The following is a 26,177-nucleotide window of genomic DNA, read 5'->3' as shown; positions in this document are numbered from 1 at the left end:
TATTCAGCACCAATCTTGTTACATAGTTTCCTTTCATGCGGCTCCTATTTAAAGGATGTATAGCTCTACAGACCTGTATCTGTAACTTTACCAATGCATTGTTATGATTGGATATCCTTTTGTCTAGGCTTTTCAGTGTTGTTTGGAAGTATTCAGGAAATGTCGCTGGGAAGATCCTGATTGGCAAGGAGCATGAACATAATTTGCATGGTAAATGGGTAGCCTAGACGTTTCCTTCACCCTCCTCTGTCAATCCTAAAGTCTCCCTCCGGTGTCATGGTGTCTGAGATTCAGTAGCCTATAGATTTTGGTCAGCAAAAACGTCATTGCGTTGCAATTATTGCTGTTGTTCCATTTTGCCCTCTCACAGTTAACTTTTGACACAGAAGCAAATCAAGTGTTCTTGTTAGTTTTGTTACTCTAATGCCACTATCAGTACTGCAGGAACTTGAGAGAACACTTGGAGGTTGTTTATCTCAAGGCTCAGTAAAATCCTGCTCTCTTCCATTCTAATCAGTCTGCTTTGTTTTAGAATGGTTCAAGGACATGGTACTGTAAACATTGCATTTGGAGTGTCCTTGCTGACAGGAGAAGTTTACTTTATTTGAACCAAATCTGTATTTTGGATGTCTATTGAACAAAAATATGAACCTAACATGTTTAAATGATAGTCCTATTAACTGCAAACCAGATGGGATGGCGTATAACTGCAGAATGCTGTGGTAGCCATGCTGGTTAAGTGTGCCTTGAATTGTCAATACATCACAGTCAGTGTCACCAGCAAAGCAACCCCACACCTCCACCTCCATGCTTCACGATGGGAACCACAGATGCGAAGAATATCCGATCATCTCCTCTGCGTCTCACAGACACCGCAGTTGGAACTAAAAATGTCAAATATGGACAGATTTCCACCGGTCTAATGTCCATTACTCGTGTTTCTTGGCCCAAGCAAGTCTAAATAAGCAAGTCTCTTCTTATTATTGGTGTCCTTTTAGTAGTGGTTTCTTTGCAGCAATTGACCACAAAGGGCTGATTCACACAGTCTCCTCTGAACAGTTGATGTTGAGATGTGTCTGTTGCTTGAACTCTGACGCATTTATTTGGGCTTCAAATTCTGAGGCAGGTAACTAATTAACTTATGCTCTGCAGCAGAGGCAACTCTGGATCTTCCTTTCCTGTGGTGCTCTTCATGAGAACCAGTTTCATCATAGCGCTTGATGGTTTTTCGACTGCACTTGAAGAAACCTTCAAAGTTCTTGACATTTTCCAGATTGACTGACCTTCATTTCTTCAAGTAATGATGGACTGCTGTTTCTCTTTGCTTGTTTGAGCTGTTCTTTCCTTAATATGGACTTGGTCTTTTACCAAATAGGGCTATCTTCTGTATGCCACCCCTACCTTGTCACAACACAACTGATTGACTCAAATGCATTAACCTGTTACTCCTACCCCCTACTTTTTCGAACATTCTGTTAAAAATCGCGCAACATTTCAGCGCCCTGCTGCTCATGCCAGGAATATAGTATTTGCATATGATTAGTATGTGTGGATAGAAAACACTCAGACGTTTATAAAACTGGTTCAATCACGGCTGTGACTATAACAGAACGTGCGTTTCATCGAAAAGCGCAGGAAAATCTGATCACTGAAAATGGAAATATATATCCATGCGCCACTTCAACCCATTGATAAAGGCGAACCACAATAAATGGGGCTGAGGTTGCAATACCTACAGCTTCCACACAGTCAAGAGTCTTGTCATTTGCCTAGGCTTTGTTTCTTTTTTTATTTTTTTATTTTACCTTTATTTAACCAGGCAAGTCAGTTAAGAACATATTCTTATTTGCAATGACGGCCTGGGAACAGTGTGTTAACTGCCTGTTCAGGGGCAGAACGACAGATTTGTACCTTGTCAGCTTCTTGGTCAAACGAAGAAGAGACGAGCCATTTGTTCAGGTCTCCGACCGGATATTTTGGTTGAGATTTACCCGGACATTATTTCCAGACGTACCCCATATAGAATATACATCGCCTCGTGATCAATTTGATCGCTTATTAACGTGTACTAATACCTAAAGTTGCATTACAAAAGTATTTTGAAGTGTTTTGTGAAAGTTTATTGTCAACTTTTTTAATAAAAAAAAAATGATGTTACGTTATAAGACGCTATTTTTTTCCGTTTATCACAGTCTTCATAGATCGATATCTAGGCTATATATGGACCGATTTAATCGAAAAAAAGACCCAATAGTGATTATGGGACATCTAGGAGTGCCAACAAAGAAGATGGTCAAAGGTAATGAATGTTTTATATTTTATTTGTGCGGTTTGTGTAGCGACGACTATGCTAATTGTTTTGTTTACGTCCCCTGCGGGTCTTTTGGGGTGTTATACATCAGATAATAGCTTCTCATGCTTTCGCCGAAAAGCATTTTAAAAATTTGACTTGTTGCCTGGATTCACAACGAGTGTAGCTGTAATTCAATACCCTGCATGTGTATTTTAATGAACGTTTGAGTTTTAACTAGTACTATTAGCATTTAGCGTAGCGCATTTGCATTTCCAGATGTCTAGATGGGACGCCTGCGTGTCAGGTAGGAGTAAGAGGTTAAGAAGGAAAGAAATTCCACAAATTTACTTTTAACAACCTGTTAATTGAAATACATTCCAGGTGACTACCACATGAAGCTGGTTGAGAGAATGCCAAGAGTTTCCAAAGCTGTCATCAAGTCAAAGGGTGGCTACTTTGAAGAATCTCAAATATATAATATATTTGGAGTTAACACTGTATTGGTTACGATATGATTCCATATGTGTTATTTCATATTTTTGATGTCTTCACTATTATTCTACAATGTAGAAATTAGTAAAAAAAAAAAAAAAACCTAGAATGAGTAGGTGTTTCCAAACTTTTGATTGGTACTGTGTATCTCTCTGAGCTTTGCACACTTGAATTTTGCAATATTTGCCAATTTTTATTATTTTTCAAGCTCTGTAAAGTTGGTTGTTGATCATGGCTAGACGGCCATTTTCAAATCTTGACATAGATGTTCAAGCATATTTAAGTCAAAACTGTTACTAGACCACTCAGGAACATTCAATGCAGTCTTGGTAAGCAGCTCCTGTGTAGATTTGGCCTTGTGTTTTAGGCTATTGCCTTGCTGAAATGTGAATTTGTCTCTGTGTCTGTTGCAAAGCAGACTGAACCAGGTTTGCCTATAGGATTTTACCTGAGCTTAGCTCCATTTCTTTGTATCCAGTAAAACTCCCCAGTCATTGCCAATGACAAGCATACCCATAACACTATGCAGCCACCACCATGCTTGAAAAGATGAAGTGGTACTCCGTTGTGTTGGATTTGCCACAAACACAACACTTTGTATTCAGGACAAAAAGTTAATTTCTTCGTTAAATTTTTATTACATTAGTGCCTTGTTACATTAGTGCCTTTTACATTAGTGCCTTTTGTTGCAAACAGGATGTATGTTTTGGAATATTATTTTAATCGTTATCAGTGTTGAAAAATCATAATCTGTCGACCTCTAGCTTTGATACTCTGATCGGTTAGAAATGATCCAATCACTGATCACTTTGTTTTGTACAACACCCCTCATTTTGACGTTGCCACAAACAACTTCAATGATGGCAATATCAGACTGAAGTACACTATATATACAAAAGTAAGCAGTTCTATTTTTGTTTCATCAGACCAGAGGACAATTCTCCAAAATGTACGATCTTTGTCCCATGTGCAGTTGCAAACTGTAATATGTCATTTTTATGGTGGTTTTGGAGCAGTGGCTTCTTCCTTGCTGAGCGGCCTTTCAGCTTATATTACTGTGTCAGACATAAGCTGAAAGGCCGCTCAGCAAGGAAGAAGCCACTGCTCCAAAACCACCATAAAAATGACATATTACAGTTATATAATAGGACTCGTTTTACTGTGGATATAGATACTTTTGTACCTGTTTCCTCCTGCATCTTCACAAGGTCCTTTTGCTGTTGTTATTGAATTTGCACTTGTTGATTAGGGGCTCGTAAGTAAGCATTTCACTGTACCTGTTGTATTCGGCGCATGTGACTAATACAATTTGATTTGAGTCTGAGTTTTTGTTACAATCCGGCCCGTGGGAAGTGACAAAGAGCTCAGGGCACAAATAATACAAAAATGATAATTTATTTATCCATCTAAAATGTTGAATAACTCGTCACAGGTTAAAACCTCTTGCGACGAGCAATCCCGGATCGTAATCATAGCCTCAAACGAATTAGCATAACGCAGCTGACATACATTTTTTTTGTTAACAACAATGTCATTTACATTTAAGTCATTTAGCAGACGCTCTTATCCAGAGCGACTTACAAATTGGTGCATTCACCTTATGACATCCAGTGGAACAACCACTTTACAATAGTGCATCTAACCCCCCTTCCCCCCTTAAAATATTTAGATGCACTATTGTAAAGTGGTTGTTCCACTGGATGTCATAAGGTGAATGCACCAATTTGTAAGTCGCTCTGGATAAGAGCGTCTGCTAAATGACTTAAATGTAATGTAAAATGTAAATATTTTAAGGGGGGGGGGGTGAGAAGGATTACTTTATCCTATCCTAGGTATTCCTTAAAGAGGTGGGGTTTCAGGTGTCTCCGGAAGGTGGTGATTGACTCCGCTGTCCTGGCGTCGTGAGGGAGTTTGTTCCACCATTGGGGAGCCAGAGCAGCGAACAGTTTTGACTGGGCTGAGCGGGAACTGTACTTCCTCAGTGGTAGGGAGGCGAGCAGGCCAGAGGTGGATGAACGCAGTGCCCTTATTTGGGTGTAGGGCCTGATCAGAGCCTGGAGGTACCGAGGTGCCGTTCCCCTCACAGCTCCGTAGGCAAGCACCATGGTCTTGTAGCGGATGCGAGCTTCAACTGGAAGCCAGTGGAGAGAGCGGAGGAGCGGGGTGACCTGAGAGAACTTGGGAAGGTTGAACACTAGACGGGCTGCGGCGTTCTGGATGAGTTGTAGGGGTTTAATGGCACAGGCAGGGAGCCCAGCCAACAACGAGTTGCAGTAATCCAGACGGGAGATGACAAGTGCCTGGATTAGGACCTGCGCCGCTTCCTGTGTGAGGCAGGGTCGTACTCTGCGGATGTTGTAGAGCATGAACCTACAGGAACGGGCCACCGCCTTGATGTTAGTTGAGAACGACAGGGTGTTGTCCAGGATCACGCCAAGGTTCTTAGCGCTCTGGGAGGAGGACACAATGGAGTTGTCAACCGTGATGGCGAGATCATGGAACGGGCAGTCCTTCCCCGGGAGGAAGAGCAGCTCCGTCTTGCCAAAGTTCAGCTTGAGGTGGTGATCCGTCATCCACACTGATATGTCTGCCAGACATGCAGAGATGCGATTCGCCACCTGGTCATCAGAAGGGTGAAAGGAGAAGATTAATTGTGTGTCGTCTGCATAGCAATGATAGGAGAGACCATGTGAGGTTATGACAGAGCCAAGTGACTTGGTGTATAGCGAGAATAGGAGAGGGCCTAGAACAGAGCCCTGGGGGACACCAGTGGTGAGAGCGCGTGGTGAGGAGACAGATTCTCGCCACGCCACCTGGTAGGAGCGACCTGTCAGGTAGGACGCAATCCAAGCATGGGCCGCGCCGGAGATGCCCAACTCGGAGAGGGTGGAGAGGAGGATCTGATGGTTCACAGTATCGAAGGCAGCCGATAGGTCTAGAAGAATGAGAGCAGAGGAGAGAGAGTTAGCTTTAGCAGTGCGGAGCGCCTCCGTGATACAGAGAAGAGCAGTCTCAGTTGAATGACTAGTCTTGAAACCTGACTGATTTGGATCAAGAAGGTCATTCTGAGAGAGATAGCGGGAGAGCTGACCAAGGACGGCACGTTCAAGAGTTTTGGAGAGAAAAGAAAGAAGGGATACTGGTCTGTAGTTGTTGACATCGGAGGGATCGAGTGTAGGTTTTTTCAGAAGGGGTGCAACTCTCGCTCTCTTGAAGACGGAAGGGACGTAGCCAGCGGTCAGGGATAAGTTGATGAGCGGGGTGAGGTAAGGGAGAAGGTCTCCGGAAATGGTCTGGAGAATAGAGGAGGGGATAGGGTCGAGCGGGCAGGTTGTTGGGCGGGCGGCCGTCACAAGACGCGAGATTTCATCTGGAGAGAGAGGGGAGAAAGAGGTCAGAGCACAGGGTAGGGCAGTGTGAGCAGAACCAGCGGTGTCGTTTGACTTAGCAAACGAGGATCGGATGTCGTCGACCTTCTTTTCAATGTCATCTCAGATTTTCAAAATATGCATTACAGCCAACGCTAGACAAGCATTTGTGTAAGTTTATCATGGCTTAATGCTATGCTAGGCTCTGCTGGCAGCAGGCAACATTTTCACGAAAATAAGAAAAGCAACCAAATTAAATCATTTACCTTTGAAAAACTTCAGATGCTTTCACTCAGGAGACTCCCAGTTAGATAGCAAATGTTCCTTTTTTCTAAAAATATTATTTTTGTAGGCGAAATAGCTCCCGTTTGTTCATTATGCTTGACTGAGAAATCGACCGGAAAATGCTACCACTACAACGCCAAACTTTTTTCTAAATTTGCTCCATAATATCGACAGAAACACGGCAAACGCTGTTTAGGATCCATCCTCAAGGTGTTTTTAACATGTATATTCGATAATATATCCACCGAGGCAATTGGTTTCTTATAAGAAGCGATTGGAAAAATGGCTACGAAAGATTTTCTGTGGGGGACACCATGTGACCACTTGCTATATATGGTCCCTTACGGCTATTCTTCAATGGAAATGCGTAAAAAGACGTCACAATGCTGTAGACACCTTGGGGTATAAGTGGAAAACGTAAGCTCATTCACAGGCATATAAGGAATCATTGGCATGAGGCGGTTTAAAAAAATGCGGCACTTCCTGGTTGGATTTTTATCTCGGTTTCGCCTGTAACATCAGTTCTATAGCACTCACAGACAATATCTTTGCAGTTTTGGAAACGTCAGAGTGTTTTCTATCCAAAGCTGTCAATTATATGCATAGTCGAGCATCTTCTCATGACAAAATATCTTGTTTAAAACGGGAACGTTTTTCATCCCAAAATTTTAATAGCGCCCCCTAATGCATATCTGGTTCATGAGAAGGGTGTGCTTGAAAGGATGCACATAACTCTGCAATGCTGGGTTGTATTGGAGAGAAGTCTGTCTTAAATCAATTTCCACACACAGTCTGTGCCTGTATTGAGTTTTCATGCTAGTTATTGCCGAGAATCCGCTCTCATATAAGTACGTGGGTGCATCATTGTCTTAACCGTATGATTTGCCAAGGCAGGATACTCTGAGCGCTGCCCAATCCAGAAATCTGGCAGTGGCTTCTGATTTAAATTACATTTTCATAGAACCGCATGTTGCAATTTCGATGAGGCTCTCTTGTTCAGATATCGGTAAGTGGACTGGAGGCAGGGCATGAAAGGGATAACGAATCCAGTTTGTTTTATCCGTTTCGGGAAAGTAATTGCTCACCCAACTCACTCAGGTGCTTTGCTATATCACGTTTGACATTGTCTGTAAGCTTAATTCATTTGCACACACAAAATCATACAATGATGGAAATACCTGAGCATTGTCCTTGTTAATGCAGCCAGAGAAGACCTCCAACTTCTTAATCATAGCCTCAATTTTGTCCCGCACATTGAATATCGTTGTGGAGAGTCCCTGTAATCCTAGATTCAGATCATTCAGGAGAGAAAAAACATCACCCAGATAGGCCAGTCGTGTGAGAAACTAGTCATCATGCAAGCGGTCAGACACGTGAAAATGATGGTCAGTAAAAACTTTAAGCTAGTCCCTCAATGAAAAAAAACATGTCAATACTTTGCCCCTTGATAACCAGCGTTGTAAAAGCGTTACATGGTCGCTGCCCATATCATTGCGTAGTGCAGAAAATACACGAGTTGCTTTAACAAAGTTAACCATTTTCACTGTAGTGTCCAAAACGTCTTTCAAGCTGTCAGGTATTCCCTTGGCAGCAAGAGGCTCTCGGTGGATGCTACAGTGTACCCAAGTGGCGTCGGGAGCAACTGTTCGCACGTGTGTTACCACTCCACGATGTCTCCCTGTCATGGCTTTTGTGCCATCAGTACAGATACCAACATGAGCAGCAGGTACATTTTGCTACATGCGGACCGTTAGTGGAATTCCCGCGAGAGAGTACCGGTTAATGTGAGTGGATGTTAATTATTTGACTAGGCAACCTGTATTTGATATTGTTGTTATTTCGTGGACACAAGATGGTTTAATTTTGTGTTTGGCAGCAAAACGATGTTACTCAGGCGAGAAATACCTCACCCAAATCTTTAGCCCCATTTAAAAAAAAAATGTGTATAATGACCATCCGTTCGGAGGAAAAAGGTGGAGGCTTTCTCGCCAAATAACACCATCCCAACCGTGAAGCACGGGAGTGGCAGCATCATGTTGTGGGAGTGCTTTGCTGCAGGAGGGACTGGTGCACTTCACAAAATAGATGGCATAATGAGGGAGGAAAATTATGTGGATATATTGCAGCAACATCTCAAGACATCAGTCAGGAAGTTAAAGCTTGGTCGCAAATGGGTTTTCCAAATGAACAATGACCCCAAGCATACTTCCAAAGTTGTGGCAAAATGGCTTAAGGACAGCAAAGTCAAGGTATTGGAGTGGCCATCACAAAGCCCTGACCTCAATCCTATTGAAAATTTGTGGACAGAACTGAAAAAGCGTGTGCGAGCAAGAAGGCCTACAAACCTGACTCAGTTACACCAGCTCTGTCAGGAGGAATGGGCCAAAATTCACCCAACTTATTGTGGGAAGCTTGTAGAAGGCTACCTGAAACATTTGACCAAAGTTGAACAATTTAAAGGCAATGCTACCAAATACTAATTGAGTGTATGTAAACGTCTGACCCACTGGGAATGTGATGAAAGAAATAAAAGCTGAAATAAACCAATCTCTCTCCTATTATTCTGACATTTCACATTCTTAAAATGAAGTGGTGATCATAACTGACCTAAGACAGGGAATACCCAGCCACTGAGTAGTAATAGTTAGAACTGTTATTTCCTTAATGTGTCACTGAATTCCTGGTCTAAAGTGATGCCTTTGTGTCTCTGTGAACTTCCTTCATTAGTGTGACTCTTGTTCTCTGCTCATTATACAGATATACACTGTGCATTCTCAAAGGCTGTGAGGCAACGTCCTAGATTTCGTTAGCCAGAATCCCTCCTATTTTATCATCCTAAGTTATCCCTCCAGAGATTCATATTAAAAGAAAACTTTCACATTCTCGTGGCTAGACAGAGCTTGAAAGTGGACCAATTCATTTACTTTTTTTTTAAATAAGCTTTTTTGTGCATATGGAACATTTCTGGGATCTTTTTTTTTCAGCTCATGAACGATGTTCCGTTTTAGATTTTTGTTCAGCATGAATTAAACGTTTTTGGGAAAGCCTTTCCATCTATCAGAAGATGGTTGTCAATGCATTATCAATAGTGCTAACTAGAGGTCGACCGATAATGATCTTTCAACCAATATTAATTATTGGAGGACCAAAAAAGCCAATACCATTTTAATTTTATTTGTAATAATGACAATTACAACAACACTGAATGAACACTTATTTTAACTTAATATCATACATCAATAAAATAAATTTAGCCTCAAATAAATTAAACATGTTCAATTTGGTTTAAATAATGCAAAAACAAAGTGTTGGAGAAGAAAGTAAAAGTGCAATATAACCATGTAAGAAAGCTAACATTTAAGTTCCATGCTCAGAACATGAGAACATATGAAAGCTGGTGGTTCCTTTTAACATGAGTCTTTAATATTCCCAGGTAAGAAGTTTTAGGTTGTAGTTAGTTATTCTAGGAATTATAGGTCTATTTCTCTCTATACCATTTGTATTTCATTAACTTTGGACTATTGGGTGTTCTTATAGGCACTTTAGTATTGCCAGTGTAACAGTATAGCTTCCGTCCCTCTCCTCGCTCCTGCCTGGGCTCGACCCAGGAACACAACGACAACAGCCACACTCGAAGCAGCGTTACCCATGCAGAGCAAGGGGAACAACCACTCCAAGTCTCAGAGCGAGTGATATTTGAAAAGATATTCGCGCACACCCCGCTAACTAGATAGCCATTTCACATCGGTTACACCAGCCTAATCTCAGGAGTTGATAGGCTTGAAGTCATAAACAGCCGCTGGCAAACACACGAAAGTGCTGTTTGAATGCATGCTTACGAGCCTGCTGCTGCCTATCATTGCTCAGTCAGACTGCTCTATCAAATCATAGACTTAGTTATAACATGATAACACACAGAAATATGATATGTCATTATTATGGTTGAATCTGGAAACGATCATCTCGAAAACAAGACGTTGTATTCCTTCAGTGAAATACAGAACCGTTCCGTATTTCATCTAACGGGTGGCATCCATAAGTCTAAATATTCCTGTAACATTGCACAACCTTTAATGTTGTGTCATAATTACGTACAATTCCCTGACTCTGCGTGCAATGAACGCAAGAGAAGTGACACAATTTCACCTGGTTAATATTGCCTGCTAACCTGGATTTATTTTGGCTAAATATGCAGGTTTAAAAATATATACTTCTGTGTATTGATTTTAAGAAAGGCATTGGTGTTTATGGTTAGGTACACATTGGAGCAACGATACGCACCACATTGATTATATGCAACGCAGGACACGCTAGATTAACTAGTCATTTCATCAACCATGTGTAGTTAACTAGTGATTATGATTGATTGATTGTTTTTTACAAGATAAGTTTACCTTGGCTTACTGCATTCGCGTAACAATCAGTCTCCTCGTGGAGTGCAATGTAATCAGGTGGTTAGAGCGTTGGACTAGTTGTAAGGTTGCAAAATTGAATCCCCCGAGCTGACAAGGTAAAAATCTGTCGTTCTGCCCCTGAACAATGCAGTTAACTCACCGTTCCTAGGCCGTCATTGAAAATAAGAATGTGTTCTTAACTGACTTGCCTAGTTAAATAAAGATTAAATAAAGGTGTAAAAAAAAATATATATATAGTCCAAATCGGTGTCCAAAAATACCGATTTCCGATTGTTATGAAAACTTGAAACCGGCCCTAATTAATCGGCCATTCCGATTAATCGGTCGACCTCTAGCGCTAACGGCTACACAAAGTGGTAGAGAAATGTGTGCACACAGACGCACTGACATTTCAGTGCCATTAGCTCTTCAGGAGTTTAAGGAAGATGCATATCACTGATCCGTGTTGTTATGATCATCTTTGGCAAAATATTGAATGTTCTTATAAGTTCAATACATTTTGAAATATTGTTGAATCTTTTGTCTGGATTCTCTGCAGCACAGATTTTATAGGGACCTGAGGATTCTCCAATTTAAAATAGGCCACCGCTCTCTCTCTTCCTACGGGCACCATATTCCTTATTTAATGCACTACTTTTGACCAGGGCCCTAAACTAGTATTTTTGGTAGGTGGGATAGAATCTATGGCTTCAGCTGGAATGTGCAGTCTACCATCATATTTGATATCGGTCTATAATGCATTGTGGAAGAAGTCAACAGTGGCAGCCCATGTCAAGCCATAACTGCCCAGCAGAATTATAGTAAAGCAAACAACAAAGGAATGGAGCCTTAATTATTCAGGGTGGGTGAAGTGACAACTCAATCATAGCTCTTTGGACTCAGCCAGCTCCTTATGAGAGAAAATCATTTCGAAAGCTCTGACTGAGGATGCATGCATCTGTAAAGAGGCTTGTACAACTCTTGACTGTTTGTGTTATATTTAGAGTTTGGTGTAGATGCATAAAATAGTTGTTTGGCTCCATTTTCTGGGGGGGGGCAGTTGCCAGAAAATATATTTTTAACATAGTTCCATTCTATGACTACTTGGTGTCATTGCTGACTATCTGTGCATGTCTTTCAGAAACACACAGCCAGACACAGAAAGACAGGCATGCGCACAATTTCAGTGAGATGGAAAAAATACCCTAAAATATTCAAGGGGAGCAGGGGCTCCTCTTCCACGCATCCTATCAATTTGGGACGAGTCGACAGAGACATGCTTGCATCTCGTTATTCTCACTCCGTGGCCAGATGTTGTGGCATAGTGGTGCTGTGCGGGACATGACAGCCATAGAAACAGCTAGAGGGGGTTTGGATGGACCATCCCGTCTGGTCCACCCTGGGTGTCACTGTAATCCCACCCCTGCACCACTATCTTCATTTGATTATGCTGGGTGCGCCATACAATCCCAATGGCAGCACATCGAACTAAAACGACCTCCGGGGAATAATCCCGTATTCCCCAATCGCTTATTCAGACGGTCACTGATTCCTATCGGTGCCTCATTGTCCTGATGAGGAACCATAGCTAGGATGTGTGGAGAGAACAAGATAAGCTTTCACTGCCGTATGTGTTCGCAGTACTGTGGAAAAACCCAGGCCTGGACTGCAATTCTGCACTCAGTAACCCATGTTCTTTTCACTCTATTTTCATGCCATAGGCTTTGTGCCTAATTACATCGGTAGTTTAGGCCTTAACGATTCTGATACTAGGCTGCATTGCAGAATGTCTATGTTCTGCCACCTTTTTAACCCCACCTTGTTATCTCAGGACTCCGTATGCCATCTGGGATAATACCTTGACCCTACATACGGCCAGGTTTGTCTGGCCAGCAGCAGCCAAGAAGGCGGAGTGTCTGAACTCAAGGTTGCTTGAGCATACAGTCAGCACTTTGGCTGTGCTGCAGCCTGCATAACGGCCGGAGATCAAACTGACTCAAATCTCTAGCCACTAATCATTACAAATTGGATGTAATAAGTGTATCACTAGTCACTTTAAACAATGCCACTTTATATAATGTTTACATACCCTACATTACTCATATGTATGTACTGTACTCTATACCATCTACTGCATCTTGCCTATGCCGTTCGGCCAACGCTCATCCATATATTTATATGTACATATTCTTTTTCATTCCTTTACACTTGTGTGTGTATAAGGTAGTTGTGAAATTGTTAAATTGCTTATTAGATATTACTGCATGTTCGGAACTAGAAGCAGAAGCATTTTGTTACACTCGCATTAACATCTGCTAACCATGTGTATGTGACAAATAAGATCTGATTTGTTTGATTTTGAGATCAATCTCCCCTGATATTAAGGAGAGGCTTGCTGGGTACCATAAGTTTAATATAGAACTCCAGAATAGATTGAAAGTGATTCCTCAAATTACTCCTATGCTTGGTCTTCTTTATGTTGTTAACTTGGGACCTTATATCAGGGTTTTCTGTTCTACCTGATAATTAATTGCTCCCACCTTGTGTCCCGGGGGGGGGGGGGGGGGGGGGGGGGGGGGGTTCTTTTACTGGGGTATGTCGTAAGTATAAGGAGAGATCACATTCACCAGATAAGATATGCCTTTATTCTCTTGCAAATAGATTGGTACCACACTGCAACGAGCTAAGCTTGTACTGTGTCCATTCTACTATCTGTTCAAATGTAGATATTGTGAGGCCAAAGTGCTAACATCACAAGCAAATGCATTTGTGAGGGATTTATCAGTGTTCTGTCGCAATGGTCTCCAATTTCTTTCAAGAACATGTCCACAATATGCAACGAATAGTGCTGGACAGCATTGTGCATAATTCTGAGCTATTGCTCTGCTGTTCTGAGCTACTGCTGTTCCCAAAAGGGCTCAAGTTTGTCCGTCTAATGGAGATTCTCAAGCGACGCCACTGTTCTTAATAGAACCTTGAGATGCTGTCATTCCAGTTTCCGTTTCCTCTCCTGTGGCATTCTGCTCCAAGTATATTGTTCCCAGGAAGGTCAAGCTGTGTCATATGTATTCTAGCAAAATGCCAGATATAGGCCCGTGGCGTTGTGGAATCTCTTAATCTGGCCGTGTGTGTGTGCAGGGTTTTTTCTGTATCAAAAAGGGGCTTAGGTAGTATGGGTGTGGTCAGCCCAGCTGAATTGTAGATACTTTTTTAGATAACTCCATCTTGGAGGTGTAGCACAATCTGTGAATTTAAGGCAATTTCCTGCAACCATACACATTTCTCCATTGAGCTGAGAGACATTTCGACAGTTTAAAAGCTAGTTTCCTGCAATTCTATGCATTCTGCCATGTCTAATGCTATGCTATTTTGCTCAATCAAAATAACAAAATCAATAATACTAAATTCATTGTTTTGGGAGTTTTTGACTCTTCCTGACTGTCTAGCTTTTATTTTGGTGATTGATAGTTTGCAAAGATAATATTATGTAAACAGTATACAGGCCCATTTATATTTTCTACATGCTGGTTTTTGACATTGAATTTTTACACGGAAAGTGTTTTTCCATCCCGGAAATGTCAAAAGTTTGTATACACCTACTCATTGAAGGATTTTTATTTATTTTTACTGTTTTATACATTGTAGAATAATAGTGATGACATCAACTATGGAATAACACATATGCAATCATGAAGTTAACAAAAAAGTGTTAAACAAGATTCTTCAATGTAACTACCTGTTGTGTTGATGACAGCTTGCACAATCTTGGCATTCTCTCAACCAGCTTCATCAAGTTTGCGGAAGTCACTACAGTGTTAGGCTTGACGGAACAAGAAGCACAAGCATTTCGCTACACTCACATTAACATCTGCTAACCATGTGTATGTGACAAATACATTTGATTTGATTGGATTTGTTGGGTCATTGTCCTGCTGAAAAATAAATGATAGTCCCACTAAGCGCAAACCAGATGGGATGGCGTATCGCTGCAGAATGCTGTGCTAGCCATGCTGGTTAAGTGTGCCTGGAATTCTAAATAAATCAGACAGTGTCACCAGCAAAGCACCATCACACCTTTTCCTCCATGCTTCATGTTGGGAACCACACATGCAGAGATCATCCGTTCACCTACTAAGACATAACGGTTAGAACCAAAAATCTAAAATTTGGACTCACCAGACCAAAGGGCAGATTTCCACGGGTCTAATGACCATTGCTCGTGTTTCTTGGCCTAAGCAAGTCTCTTCTTCTTATTGGTGTCCTTTAGTAGTGGTTCCTTTGCAGCAATTCGACAATAAAGGCCTGATTCATGTAGTCTCCTCTGAACAGTTGAGATGTGTCTGTTACTTGAACTCTGTGAAGCTTTTATTTTGGCTGAAATTTGAGGCTTGTAACTCTAAATAAGAGGTACAGTTGAAGTAGGGAATTTTACATACAATTAGGTTGGAGTCATTAAAACTAGCTTTTCAACCACTCCACAAATTTCTTGTTAACAAACCCTGGTTTTGGTAAGGACATCTACTTTGTGCATGACACAAGCCATTTTTCCAACAATTGCTTGCAGACAGATTATTTCACTTATAATTCACTGTATCACAATTCCAGTGGGTCAGAAGTTTACATAGACTAAGTTGACTGTGCCTTTAAACAGCTTGGAAAATTCCCCAAAATGATGTCATGGCTTTAGAAGCTTCTGATAGGCTAATTGACATTATTTGACTCAATTGGAGGTGTATCTGTGAATGTATTTCAAGGCCTACCTTCCAACTCAGTGCCTCTTTGCCTGACATCATGGGGAAAATCTAAAGAAATCAGCCAAGGCTGATTGTGGACTGGTTCAGCCTTGGGAGCAATTTACAAATTCCTGAAGGTACCACGTTGATCTGTACAAACAATAGTACGCAAGTATAAACACCGTGGGACCACGCAACCATCATACCGCTCAGGATGGAGACGCATTCGGTCTCCTAGAGATGAATGTACTTTGGTGCGAAAAGTGCAAGTAAATTTGAGAACAACAAAGGACCTTGTGAAGATGGAGGAAATGAGTACAAAAGTATCTATATCCACAGTAAAACGAGTCCTATATTGATATAACCTGAAAGACCGCTCAGCAACAACGAAGGCACTGCTCCAAAACCTCCATAAAAAAGCCAGACTACGGTTTGCAGCTGCACATGGGGACAAAGATCGTACATTTTGGAGAAATGTCCTCTGGTCTAATGAACAAAAATAGAACTGTTCGGCCATAATGACCATCGTTATGTTTGGAGGAAAAAGGGGGAGGCTTGCAAGCCGAAGAACACCATCCCAACCGTGAAGCACGGGTTGGTAGCATCATGTTGTGTGGGGGTGCTTTGCTGCAGGAGGGACTGGTGCACTTCACAAAATAGATGGCATAATGAGGGAGGAAAATTACGTGGATATATTGAATCAACATCTCAAGACATCAGTCAGGAAAATAATAATAATAATATAATAATAATAAATAATATAATTATATATGCCATTTAGCGGACGCTTTTTATCCAAAGCGACTTACAGTCATGTGTGCATACATTCTACGTATGGGTGGTCCTGGGAATCGAACCCACTACCCTGGCGTTACAAGCGCCATGCTCTACCAACTGAGCTACAGAAGGACCAGAAGGACCACAAGCTTGGTCATAAATGGGTCTTCCAAATGGATACTTCCAAAAGCTTACTTCCAAAGTTGTGGCAAAATGGCTTAAGGACAACAAAGTCAAGGTATTGGAGTGGCCGTCACAAAGCCCTGACCTCAATCCTATAGAAAATTTGTGGGCAGAACTTAAAGAAGCGTGTGCGAGCAAGGAGGCCTACAAACCTCACTCAGTTACACAAGCTCTGTCAGGAGGAAATGGCCAAAATTCACCTAATTTATTATGGGAAGCTTGTGGAAGGCTACCTGACACGTTTGACCCAAGTTGAACAATTTTAAAGGCAATGCTACCGAATACTAATTGACTATATAAACTTCTGACCCACTGGGAATGTGATGAAAGAAATTAAAGATGAAATAAATCATTATCTCTACTATTATTCTGACATTTCACATTCTTAAAATTAAGTGGTCATCCTAACTGACCATGGACAGGGAATTTTTACTCTGATTAAATGTAAGGAATTGTGAAAAACTGAGTTTAAATATATTTGGCTAAGGTAAGTTTCCGACTTCATGTGTATATGTACACACCACACACACACACAGTGCATTCAGAAAGTTTTCAGACTAATTCCTTTTTTCCACATTTTGTTATGCCTTATCGTAAAATGGATCATATTTTTTTTAAACACACACAATACCCCATAATGATAAAATGAAAACAGGTTTTTACTTTTTTGTGTGCAAATGGATTAAAAATATAAAAAGTTACCTTATTTACATAATTATTCAGACCCTTTGCTATGAGACTCGAAATTGAGCTCAGGTGCATCCTGTTTCCATTGATCATCCTTGATGTTTCTACAACTTAATTGGAGTCTACCTGTGGTAAATTCAATTGATTGGACGTGATTTGGAAAGGATCACAGCTGTCTATATAGCTGACAGCGCATCTCAGAGCAAAAACCATGCCGTGAGGTCAAAGGAATTGTCCGTAGAGCTCTGAGACAGCGTTGTGTCAAGGCACAGATCTGGGGAATGGTTCCAAAACATTTCTGCAGCATTGAAGGTCCCCATGAACACAGTGGTTTCCATCTTTCTTATATTGAAGAAGTTTGGAGCCACCAAGACTCTTCCTAGAGCTGGCTGCCCGGCCAAACTGAGCAATTGGGGGAGAAGGACCTTGGTCAGGGAGGTGACCAAGACCTTGATGGCCACTCTGACAGAGCTCTAGAGTTCCTCTGTGGAGATGGGAGAACCTTCCAGAAGGACAACCATCGCTGTAGGACTCCACCAATAAGGCTTTTATTGAAGCAACTCTTCAGTAAAAGGCACATGACAGCCCGCTTGGAGTTTGCCAAAAGGCACCTAAAGACTCTGACAATGAGAAACAAGATTCCCTGGTCTGATGAAACCAAGATTGAACTCCTTGGCCTGAATGTGAAGTGTCACATCTGGAGGAAACCTGGCACCATCCTTACAGTGAAGCATGGTGGTGGCAGCATCATGCTGTGGGGATGTTTTTCAGCGGCAGGGACTGGGAGGCTAGTCAGGATCGAGGGAAAGCTGAACGGAGCAAAGTACAGAGAGCTCCTTGATGAAAACTTGCTCCAGAGCACTCAACCTCAGACTGGAATGAAGGTTAACCTACGAACAGGACAACGACCGTAAGCCCATAGCCTAGACAACACAGGAGTGGCTTCAGGTCAAGTCTCTGAATTTCCTTGAGTGGCCCAGACAGAGCCCGGACTTGAACCCGATCTAACATATCTGGAGAGACCTGAAAATAGCTGTGCAGCGACGCTCCCCATACAACCTGACAGAGCTTGAGAGGATCTACTGAAAAAAATTGGAGAAACTCCCCAAATACAGGTGGGCCAAGCTTGTGGCGTCATACCCAAGAAGTCTTGAGGCTATGATCGCTGCCAAAGGTGCTTCAATAAAGTGCTGAGTAAAGGGTTTGAATAACTTTTGTATATGTGATACTTTTTAAATATATTTTTTGATAAATCTGCATTGTTGTTATGGGGTATTGTGTGTAGATTGAGGGGGGAAACCATTCTATCAATTTTGGAATAAGGCTATAGGTTAACATAATGTGGATAAAGTCAAGGTGTCTGAATACTTTCTGAATTCTCTCTCCATCTATCTATCCACACACATACAACCGTTCAAAGGTTTGGGCTCACTTAGAAATGTCATTGTTTTCCATTAAAACATACGTGAAATGAGTTGCAAAATGAATCGGAAGGTTAGAAATAATTATTTTTAATTTAAATAATAATTGTGTCCTTCAAACTTTGCTTTCATCAAAGAATCCTCCATTTGCAGCAATTACTGCCTTGCAGACCTTTTGGCATTCTGGTTGTCAATTTGTTGAGGTAATCTGAAGAGATTTCACCGCATGCTTCCTGATGCACCTCCCACAAATTGGATTGGCTTGATGGGCACATCTTACATACCATACGGTCAAGCTGCTCCCACAACAGCTCAATAGGGTTGAGATTCGGGGAATGTGCTGGCCACTCCATTGTAGACAGAATACCAGCTGACAGCTTCTTCCCTAAATAGTTATTGCATAGTTTGGAGCTGTGCTTTCGGTCATTGTCCTGTTGTAGAAGGAAATTGGCTCCAATTAAGCGCTGTCCACAAGGTATGGCATGGCATTGCAAAATAGAGTGATAGCCTTCCTTCTTCAAGATCCCTTTTACCCTGTACAAATCTCCCACTTTACCACCACCAAAGAACCCCCAGACCATCACATTGCCTCCACAATGCTTGACAGATGGCGTCAAGCACACCTCCAGCATTTTTTCATTATTTCTGTGTCTCACAAATGTTCTTCTTTGTGATCCGAACACCTCAAACTTAGATTCGTCTGTCCATAACACTTTTTTTCCAATCTTCCTCTGTCCAGTGTCTATGTACTTCTGCCCACCTTAATCTTTTCTTTTTATTGGCCAGTCTCAGAGATGGCATTTTATTTGCAACTCTGAATTTGCAACTTTATTTGCAACTCTCTAGAAGGCCAGCATCCCCGAGTCGCCTCCTCATTGTTGACATTGAGACTGGTGTTTTGCGGGTACTGTTTAACCTCTCTGGGATATGTGGGACGCTAGCTTCCCACCTGGCTGTTCGAGCGCCAAATTCAAATAAATTACTATAAAAATCAAACTTACATGAAATCACACATGTAAGATACCAATTTAAAGCTGCACGTGTTGTGAATCCAGCCAACATGTCAGATTTCAAAAAGGCTTTTCGGCGAAAGCAAACGATGCTATTATCTGAGAGTAGCACCTCCGTAAACAAAGAGAGAAAACAAATTTCAACCCTGCAGGCGCGACACAAAACGCTGAAATAAAAATATAAATCATGCCTTTGACGAGCTTCTTTTGTTGGCACTCCAATATGTCCCATAAACATAACAAATGGTCCTTTTGTTCGATTAATTCCGTTGATATATATCCAAAATGTCCATTTATTTGGCGCATTTGATCCAGAAAAACACCAGTTCATATTTGCGCCACGTGACTACAAAATATCTTAAAAGTTACCTGTAAACTTTGCCAAAACATTTCAAACTACTTTTGTAATACAATTTTACGTATTAAAAAAAGTTACTTTAAAAAGTAAATAATCGATAAAATTGAAGATGGGATGATCTGTGTTCAATACAGGAAGAAAACGCTAGAAGACGCTACCTTTTTGGTCATGCGCCTCTATCTAACAGTACACTTGAAGTGACCCTCGTTTTGAACAGAGCTACTTCTTCATTACACAAAGGAAAAACCTCAACCAATTTTTAAAGACTGGTGACATCCAGTGGAAGCGGTAGGACCTGCAAGAAGGTCCCTGCAAGAAGGTCCATATATAGCCTAGATATCGATCTATGAAGACTGTGTGATAAACGGAAAAAAATGCGTTTCATAACGTAACGTAATTTTTTTTAATTAAAAAAGTCGACGATAAACTTTCACAAAACACTTCAAAATACTTTTGTAATGCAACTTTAGGTATTAGTACACGTTAATAAGCGGTAAAATTCATCAGGAGGCGATGTAAATTCTATAGGTTTCCGTCTGGAAAAAATGTCAGGAGAAATCTCAACCAAAACATCCGGTCGGTGACCGGAGGGAATCGGTTCCCTTGTGTCGGTTTGACCAAGAATCAAAGCCGACGCAAATGACAAGACTCTAGACATGGTGTGGAAGCTGTAGGTACTGCAACCTCTGCCTCATTTAATCCGGTTCACCTTTAACAATTCCTGGAAGTGGCGCATGGATATTTATTTCCATTTTCAGTGATCAGATTTTCCTGCACTTTTCGATGAAACGCACATTCTGTTATAGTCACAGCAGTGATTTAACCAGTTTTATAAACGTCTGAGTGTTTTCTATCCACACATACTAATCATATGCATATACTATATTCCTGGCATGAGCAGCAGGGTGCTGAAATGTTGCACGATTTTTAACAGAATGTTTGAAAAAGTAGGTGGTAGGAGTAACAGGTTAAGGGCAGTTAGGTCTGGGGAGAACCAAGGGCTATATCTGTTCCTGGTTCTAAATTTCTTGAATGGGGCATGTTTATTTAAGATGGTTAGGAAGGCATTTAAAAAAAATATCCAGGCATTCTCTACTGACGGGATGAGATCAATAGCCTTCCAGGATACCCCGGCCAGGTCTATTAGAAAGGCCTGCTCGCTGAAGTGTTTCAGGGAGCGTTTTACAGTAATGAGTGGAGGTCGTTTGACCGCTGACCCATTACGGATGCAGGCAATGAGGCGGTGATCGCTGAGATCTTAGTTGAAGACAGCAGAGGTGTATTTAGAGGTGAAGTTGGTTAGGATGATATCTATGAGGGTGCCCGTGTTTAAGGCTTTGGGGAGGTACCTGGTAGGTTCATTGATAATTTGTGTGAGATTGAGGGCATCAAGAAGTTATGTTATACTCAGACATGATTCAAACAGTTTTAGAAACTTCAGAGTGTTTTCTATCCAAATAATATGCATATCTTATCTTCTGGGGATGAGTAGCAGGCAGTTTAATTTGGGCATGCATTTCATCCCGACGTGAAAATACTGCCCCGTCACAATGAAGCTGCCAGTTGATGACTTGTGAGGCACCTGTTTCTCAAACTAGACACTAGTAATGTACTTGTCCTCTTGCTCAGTTGTGCACCGGGGCTTCCCGCAACTCTTTCTATTCTGGTTAGGAGTAGTACCCGGCATTGTACGAGATCTTCAGTTTCTTGGCAATTTCTCACATGGAATAGCCTTCATTTCTCAGAACAAGAATAGACTGACAAGTTTCAGAAGAAAGGTCTTTGTTTTTGGCCGTTTTGAGCCTGTAATCGAACACACAAATGCTGATGCTCCAGATACTCAACTAGTCTAAGAAGTTTTATTTATTTTAAACTGTGCTAACATACTTGAAAAAGGTTTTCAAATGATCAATTAGCCTTTGAAAAGGATTTACTTGGATTAGCTAACAAAATGTGCCATTGGAACACAGGAGTGATGGTTGCTGATAATGGGCCTCTGTACGCCTATGTAGATATTCCATTTGACAAAATCTGCCGTTTCCAGCTACAGTAGCCATTTCCATCATAAACCATGTCTACCCCATATTTCTGATCAGTATCATGTTAATTTAATGGACAAAAATGTTGCTTTTCTTTCAAAAACAATGACATTTCTAAGTGAGCCAAAACTTTGGAACGGTTGTGTATATTTGTCTTCCCTTTTTCCTCTGCTTTGCGCTTCCTTTCTTCGTTGGTCCTACGCATTGCCCCACCTTCACGTGGAATGCTCATTTCAGTCTGACTCACCTTCCAGTGCAAAGCAATTTATCGACTGTTCATTTTCCCTTGTAGCTTGTTTGCCATTGACTGTTTTAAATGTAGCAGCCCCTTCTGCCAGTAGAGTGACTGAAATGTGTTGTTTTTCTCCTCATAGGGCCACTGTAGAGGAGGTGGAGGGGGATGTCGGGGAACTGGAGTCCAAACTTGACAAGGTGAGTAGGGTCCAGTTTTTGGTTTGGAGTAGGCTTGGGCAGTATACCACACATACAGGGGTATTTAGAAATAGCCACAGGATGGTTTTTCAAAACTATTTATTTGACCTTTAAAATAATATATTAGAATATTTGTTGCTAGCCTACTTAGTCAACTTGGGCAATATGTTAAATCTGAATGCATACTTCATTTGACCTGTTACTTTATTTTACATTATAAAGCTTACCGTAGTTCCTCAGAACAGTTGAGCCAGTCAGGTGTTTATTTTTTAATTAGTCCAGCTGTGTATTTGGTTTAACTTGCTAATTAAGTGGCCGAATCAGTAAGGAGTTGTTTTGTGTTTTTAGCAGCTCCTTGTGTACTAATACGGTACTACCATAAATCCTGGGATGAGAGGAGGACAGTATGACGATATAAACATTTGGATCCTGCCCAACCCTAGTTTGGAGCAAAGATGATGGAAATCCTATTGTTTGCATTATGAACCACTCCCTGTTTATAAAAACCCTGTGACTCGGTCCCCTATAACTGGCCTGAGATCACACCGAGTGATGCGGTGAGTGTCTCAAACTGTGAAGCTATGTACATAAGATAGGTGTGAAGAAATCCCACTGGTAGGTCTATAAAGACCCTGCAGCCAGTTACTGGAGTATTTCAATGGTTTGTTGGTGGAATTTATTTATGGAACTTATTTTTTGCAAGTTCACTCGCTGATCCTGGATCTCCTGTGATTGCCACTGCATTGTTCTAGTCTCCCACCCTTTGGTCATCATGTATCTGACTCATTCCATACCCTGTTGTCACTTCCCTGTTGCTTTGTAGTGGAAGGATCTGCTCCAGATGGGTTTGGTGTGACAGCAGGGTGGAGGGTGCCTTGAATAGGAGGCTAAAGTTCAGTCTTTTCTTAGAAACTAAGCCTTGCCATTGAGATAGAGAAAGCCCCCGACACAGCCAAGTTGATTATTAAAACAACACAGGCTTTATTGGGCCAATATTAAGTCTCTTGAAGCACATTTCCCCTTGGATGTAAAGTATATAATCTTCAGACAATAACACCCCCTCATTACGATAATTTACTATGGTGATATTGTCTAAATCAGGGATGGGCAATTGGCGGTCCCCCTTTTGTAGACCTGCGGACCAATAAAACATTTTTATTTGGAGGGGGGGCGACTCAGTCGGGGTCTCATCTGTACTGTTACACAAGGTGCAATTTCATATTTGGTTGTGCATCAGCAGTCACTTAAATAGCCCATGTCAGCATTTGTTTTTTAGATTGGTAACTTAGTCTAGCAGCCAGCTATCTAAACATGTAATAAGCATGGTTGAATTACCGACCGGGGTGGGGCCCATTTGATAATTAGTTATCACATTTAAAACTGCAAACATTTGCCTCCACCCTATGACAAAATGTGTAGTATTGCAGGAAATGAAGCACGTGAAAGCTGGGGACCTCTTTAAAATAGTGGCCAGTCAACTCTGACTGGGGATTATCAGAACATATGTTTCGCTAAGCTCTAGGCTTGGGCGCTCCAACACTGTTCCAGGGGTCCTATGCGCTTAGGTATTTGGCCACTTTAGTTTTGATACAAAACTTATCAAAACATATAGGCCTATGGGCTAGGCTACGTGAAACATGCAACTATGATTTTTAATATAGTCCATCAAAACTATTGTTTTTTTCACACAATTGCATAGCCTATAGAAATGTTGAGCATTATGGGCTTTTAGGATCACTTATTTCATTTCATATGTCAACTAGCTATGAGGAGCTGGTTCTTGCTGCGCAACAGGTTACCCTATATTCCGCTCAAACTCTAAATGCCAAGGTTCTCATGAAGTGTTTGAATTTTGATTTAATTTGCATTGATTTCAGAGTGATTAGAGGGACAATGGAGCACTGAGCACCAGGCCATTAGCAACTGGCCGTTAGCAAGTTGGGTAGGCTACTAATGACCATCAGCGGCATCAGAGCTTGGTTTTGGAGAAGCCTAGTTACCGTAACTCAACGGTCAGGTGGAATATGACTGCGGTCATGACTCGTGACTGCAGGTGTGGTGGTAACGTAGCGACCCTATTTGTGAGCAGCAGTCAATGATGGCAGTAAGGGAAGTGAGCAGCTTTCTTCAGGGGGGAAATGCTAACTAAGCAAAGGTATCACAAGTGTCCTTGAAAATTAGGCATATAAACCGGTCGAATTTCACCTTAAACTACAGAATCTCTACTAAAGGCTCTCGCTTTTGGTCATAGACCATGTCATGGAGTGAGGCTGTTTCTCGTAAGCACTAAAGCTATCAGACAGACCATAGGGGAACATTTAGCCTCTCCGCTTCCTTGCTTACTCTTGTGTGAGAGTGCATGAATAAAGTCCAGGGTGTGTTTGTGGGATTACTTAACATTGAATTATGTCTGCCCGCAATGAGTCAAAAAAAATTGTTAAATGTTGAGGGTAGCTTGTTAGTCTAATTACTGGTAGCTAATTTCTGATGAAGTTATGTTTGCACAAGCAAACAGCTGTTTCATTTTCAAACCTCTGAATTGTTTTGTTTATGTATCAAACTGCTATCTTTTGTCAGGAACACATTTCCAGTGTTAGAACACGGAACAGTGTCCTAAAGGGATGGCATGGAAAGCAAGCACTATTTCATCCATTAATCACTTCTGTCATCCCTCTCTCTCTCTCTAGCTGGTGAAGCTATGCATCGGGATGATCGATGCCGGCAAGGCCTACAACACTGCCAATAAACAGTTTGTCAATGGAATCCGCGAGCTCGCTGCAAGCTCCACCAAAGATGATGTCATCGAGGTAAAAGAGCTACAGTAACATAGCTTGAGCTTCGCAAGTCAAAACTGACCGTTTCTACTGTTAGAAAACCGCTGGTGTCCTCAACTATGTCCCTTTTAGGCTTGTGGGGCTCCTCTGTTATTTTCTCACACACATTTTTGCGTTGAGTGGCCTGCATTTCAGCTCCTTTGTATATTTCCTTTACTTCCTGGGTCTGAAGTTCAGCCATAGTGCATTTTTCTGAAAGAATGTCCTTATTGTTGAAAAATTCTCCCTGAAGGCACCATTGTTGCTCAAATGGCTAAAACGGCATAGCAGCACACGAGCAGGGTATTCAACCGGGGTCTGCAAAAAAAAAAAGTATATATTTTTTTTTATAATTGTCTTCTTTCTAATGATGTCAACTTTATTTCTAAACTCCTAATATTGAGCAAGTTATACTCATTGGAGTCTGTGACAAAGGCTTTGAAAAAGCACCCATAATAAGTACAGTGCACGACAAAGCTTTCTTGGCGTGGCCATACATTTTTGCCAACAAATAGCTCACCTTTGTTTAACCAGTTAAACGGCTGCATTTAGCGTCAATATGTTTGAATATACATTTTTCTAGCTAATAGGCTATGTTCCAAATTATGTGGGTAGGCCAAAATATGAAACTATCTACCAAATCTGTTCATTTTAAAATGTTGATTCATTGCCATTATCATTTATCAGATAAGACGTGAAAATTCTTAACGTCTAACATGGGGGGTCCCTGGGCAAGAAAAGGATGAAGACCCCTGCACTAGAGCATTTCCTCATACACATACCTCAGTCACTGTTAGTAGGTTTTAGTAGTCTGGAATTAAGTATTTATTATACCCTGTCGCTCATAACGGTCGTGTGACTGAGATGGTGGGACTAGTTCATACAATAGGAC

At 41.4% G+C, this 26,177-nt stretch overlaps 1 protein-coding gene across 5 annotated transcripts in view; it reads left to right on the top strand.

Moving 5' to 3' along the window:
• Positions 1-26,177, top strand: part of LOC123997451 (arf-GAP with coiled-coil, ANK repeat and PH domain-containing protein 2-like) — a 97,401-nt gene that overhangs the window by 20,089 nt on the left and 51,135 nt on the right. For all 5 annotated transcript variants that reach the window (XM_046301707.1, XM_046301706.1, XM_046301705.1 and 2 more), the window contains exons 2-3: positions 22,415-22,472; positions 25,160-25,279. In XM_046301707.1, the coding sequence (XP_046157663.1) occupies positions 22,415-22,472; positions 25,160-25,279 (178 nt within the window). The remainder of the gene's footprint in view (positions 1-22,414; positions 22,473-25,159; positions 25,280-26,177) is intronic.

This window comes from Oncorhynchus gorbuscha, linkage group LG15, assembly GCF_021184085.1.
Source record: "Oncorhynchus gorbuscha isolate QuinsamMale2020 ecotype Even-year linkage group LG15, OgorEven_v1.0, whole genome shotgun sequence".
In the NCBI taxonomy this organism is placed as follows: Eukaryota; Metazoa; Chordata; class Actinopteri; order Salmoniformes; family Salmonidae; genus Oncorhynchus; species Oncorhynchus gorbuscha.
This window is presented reverse-complemented; position numbering and strand designations above follow the sequence as displayed.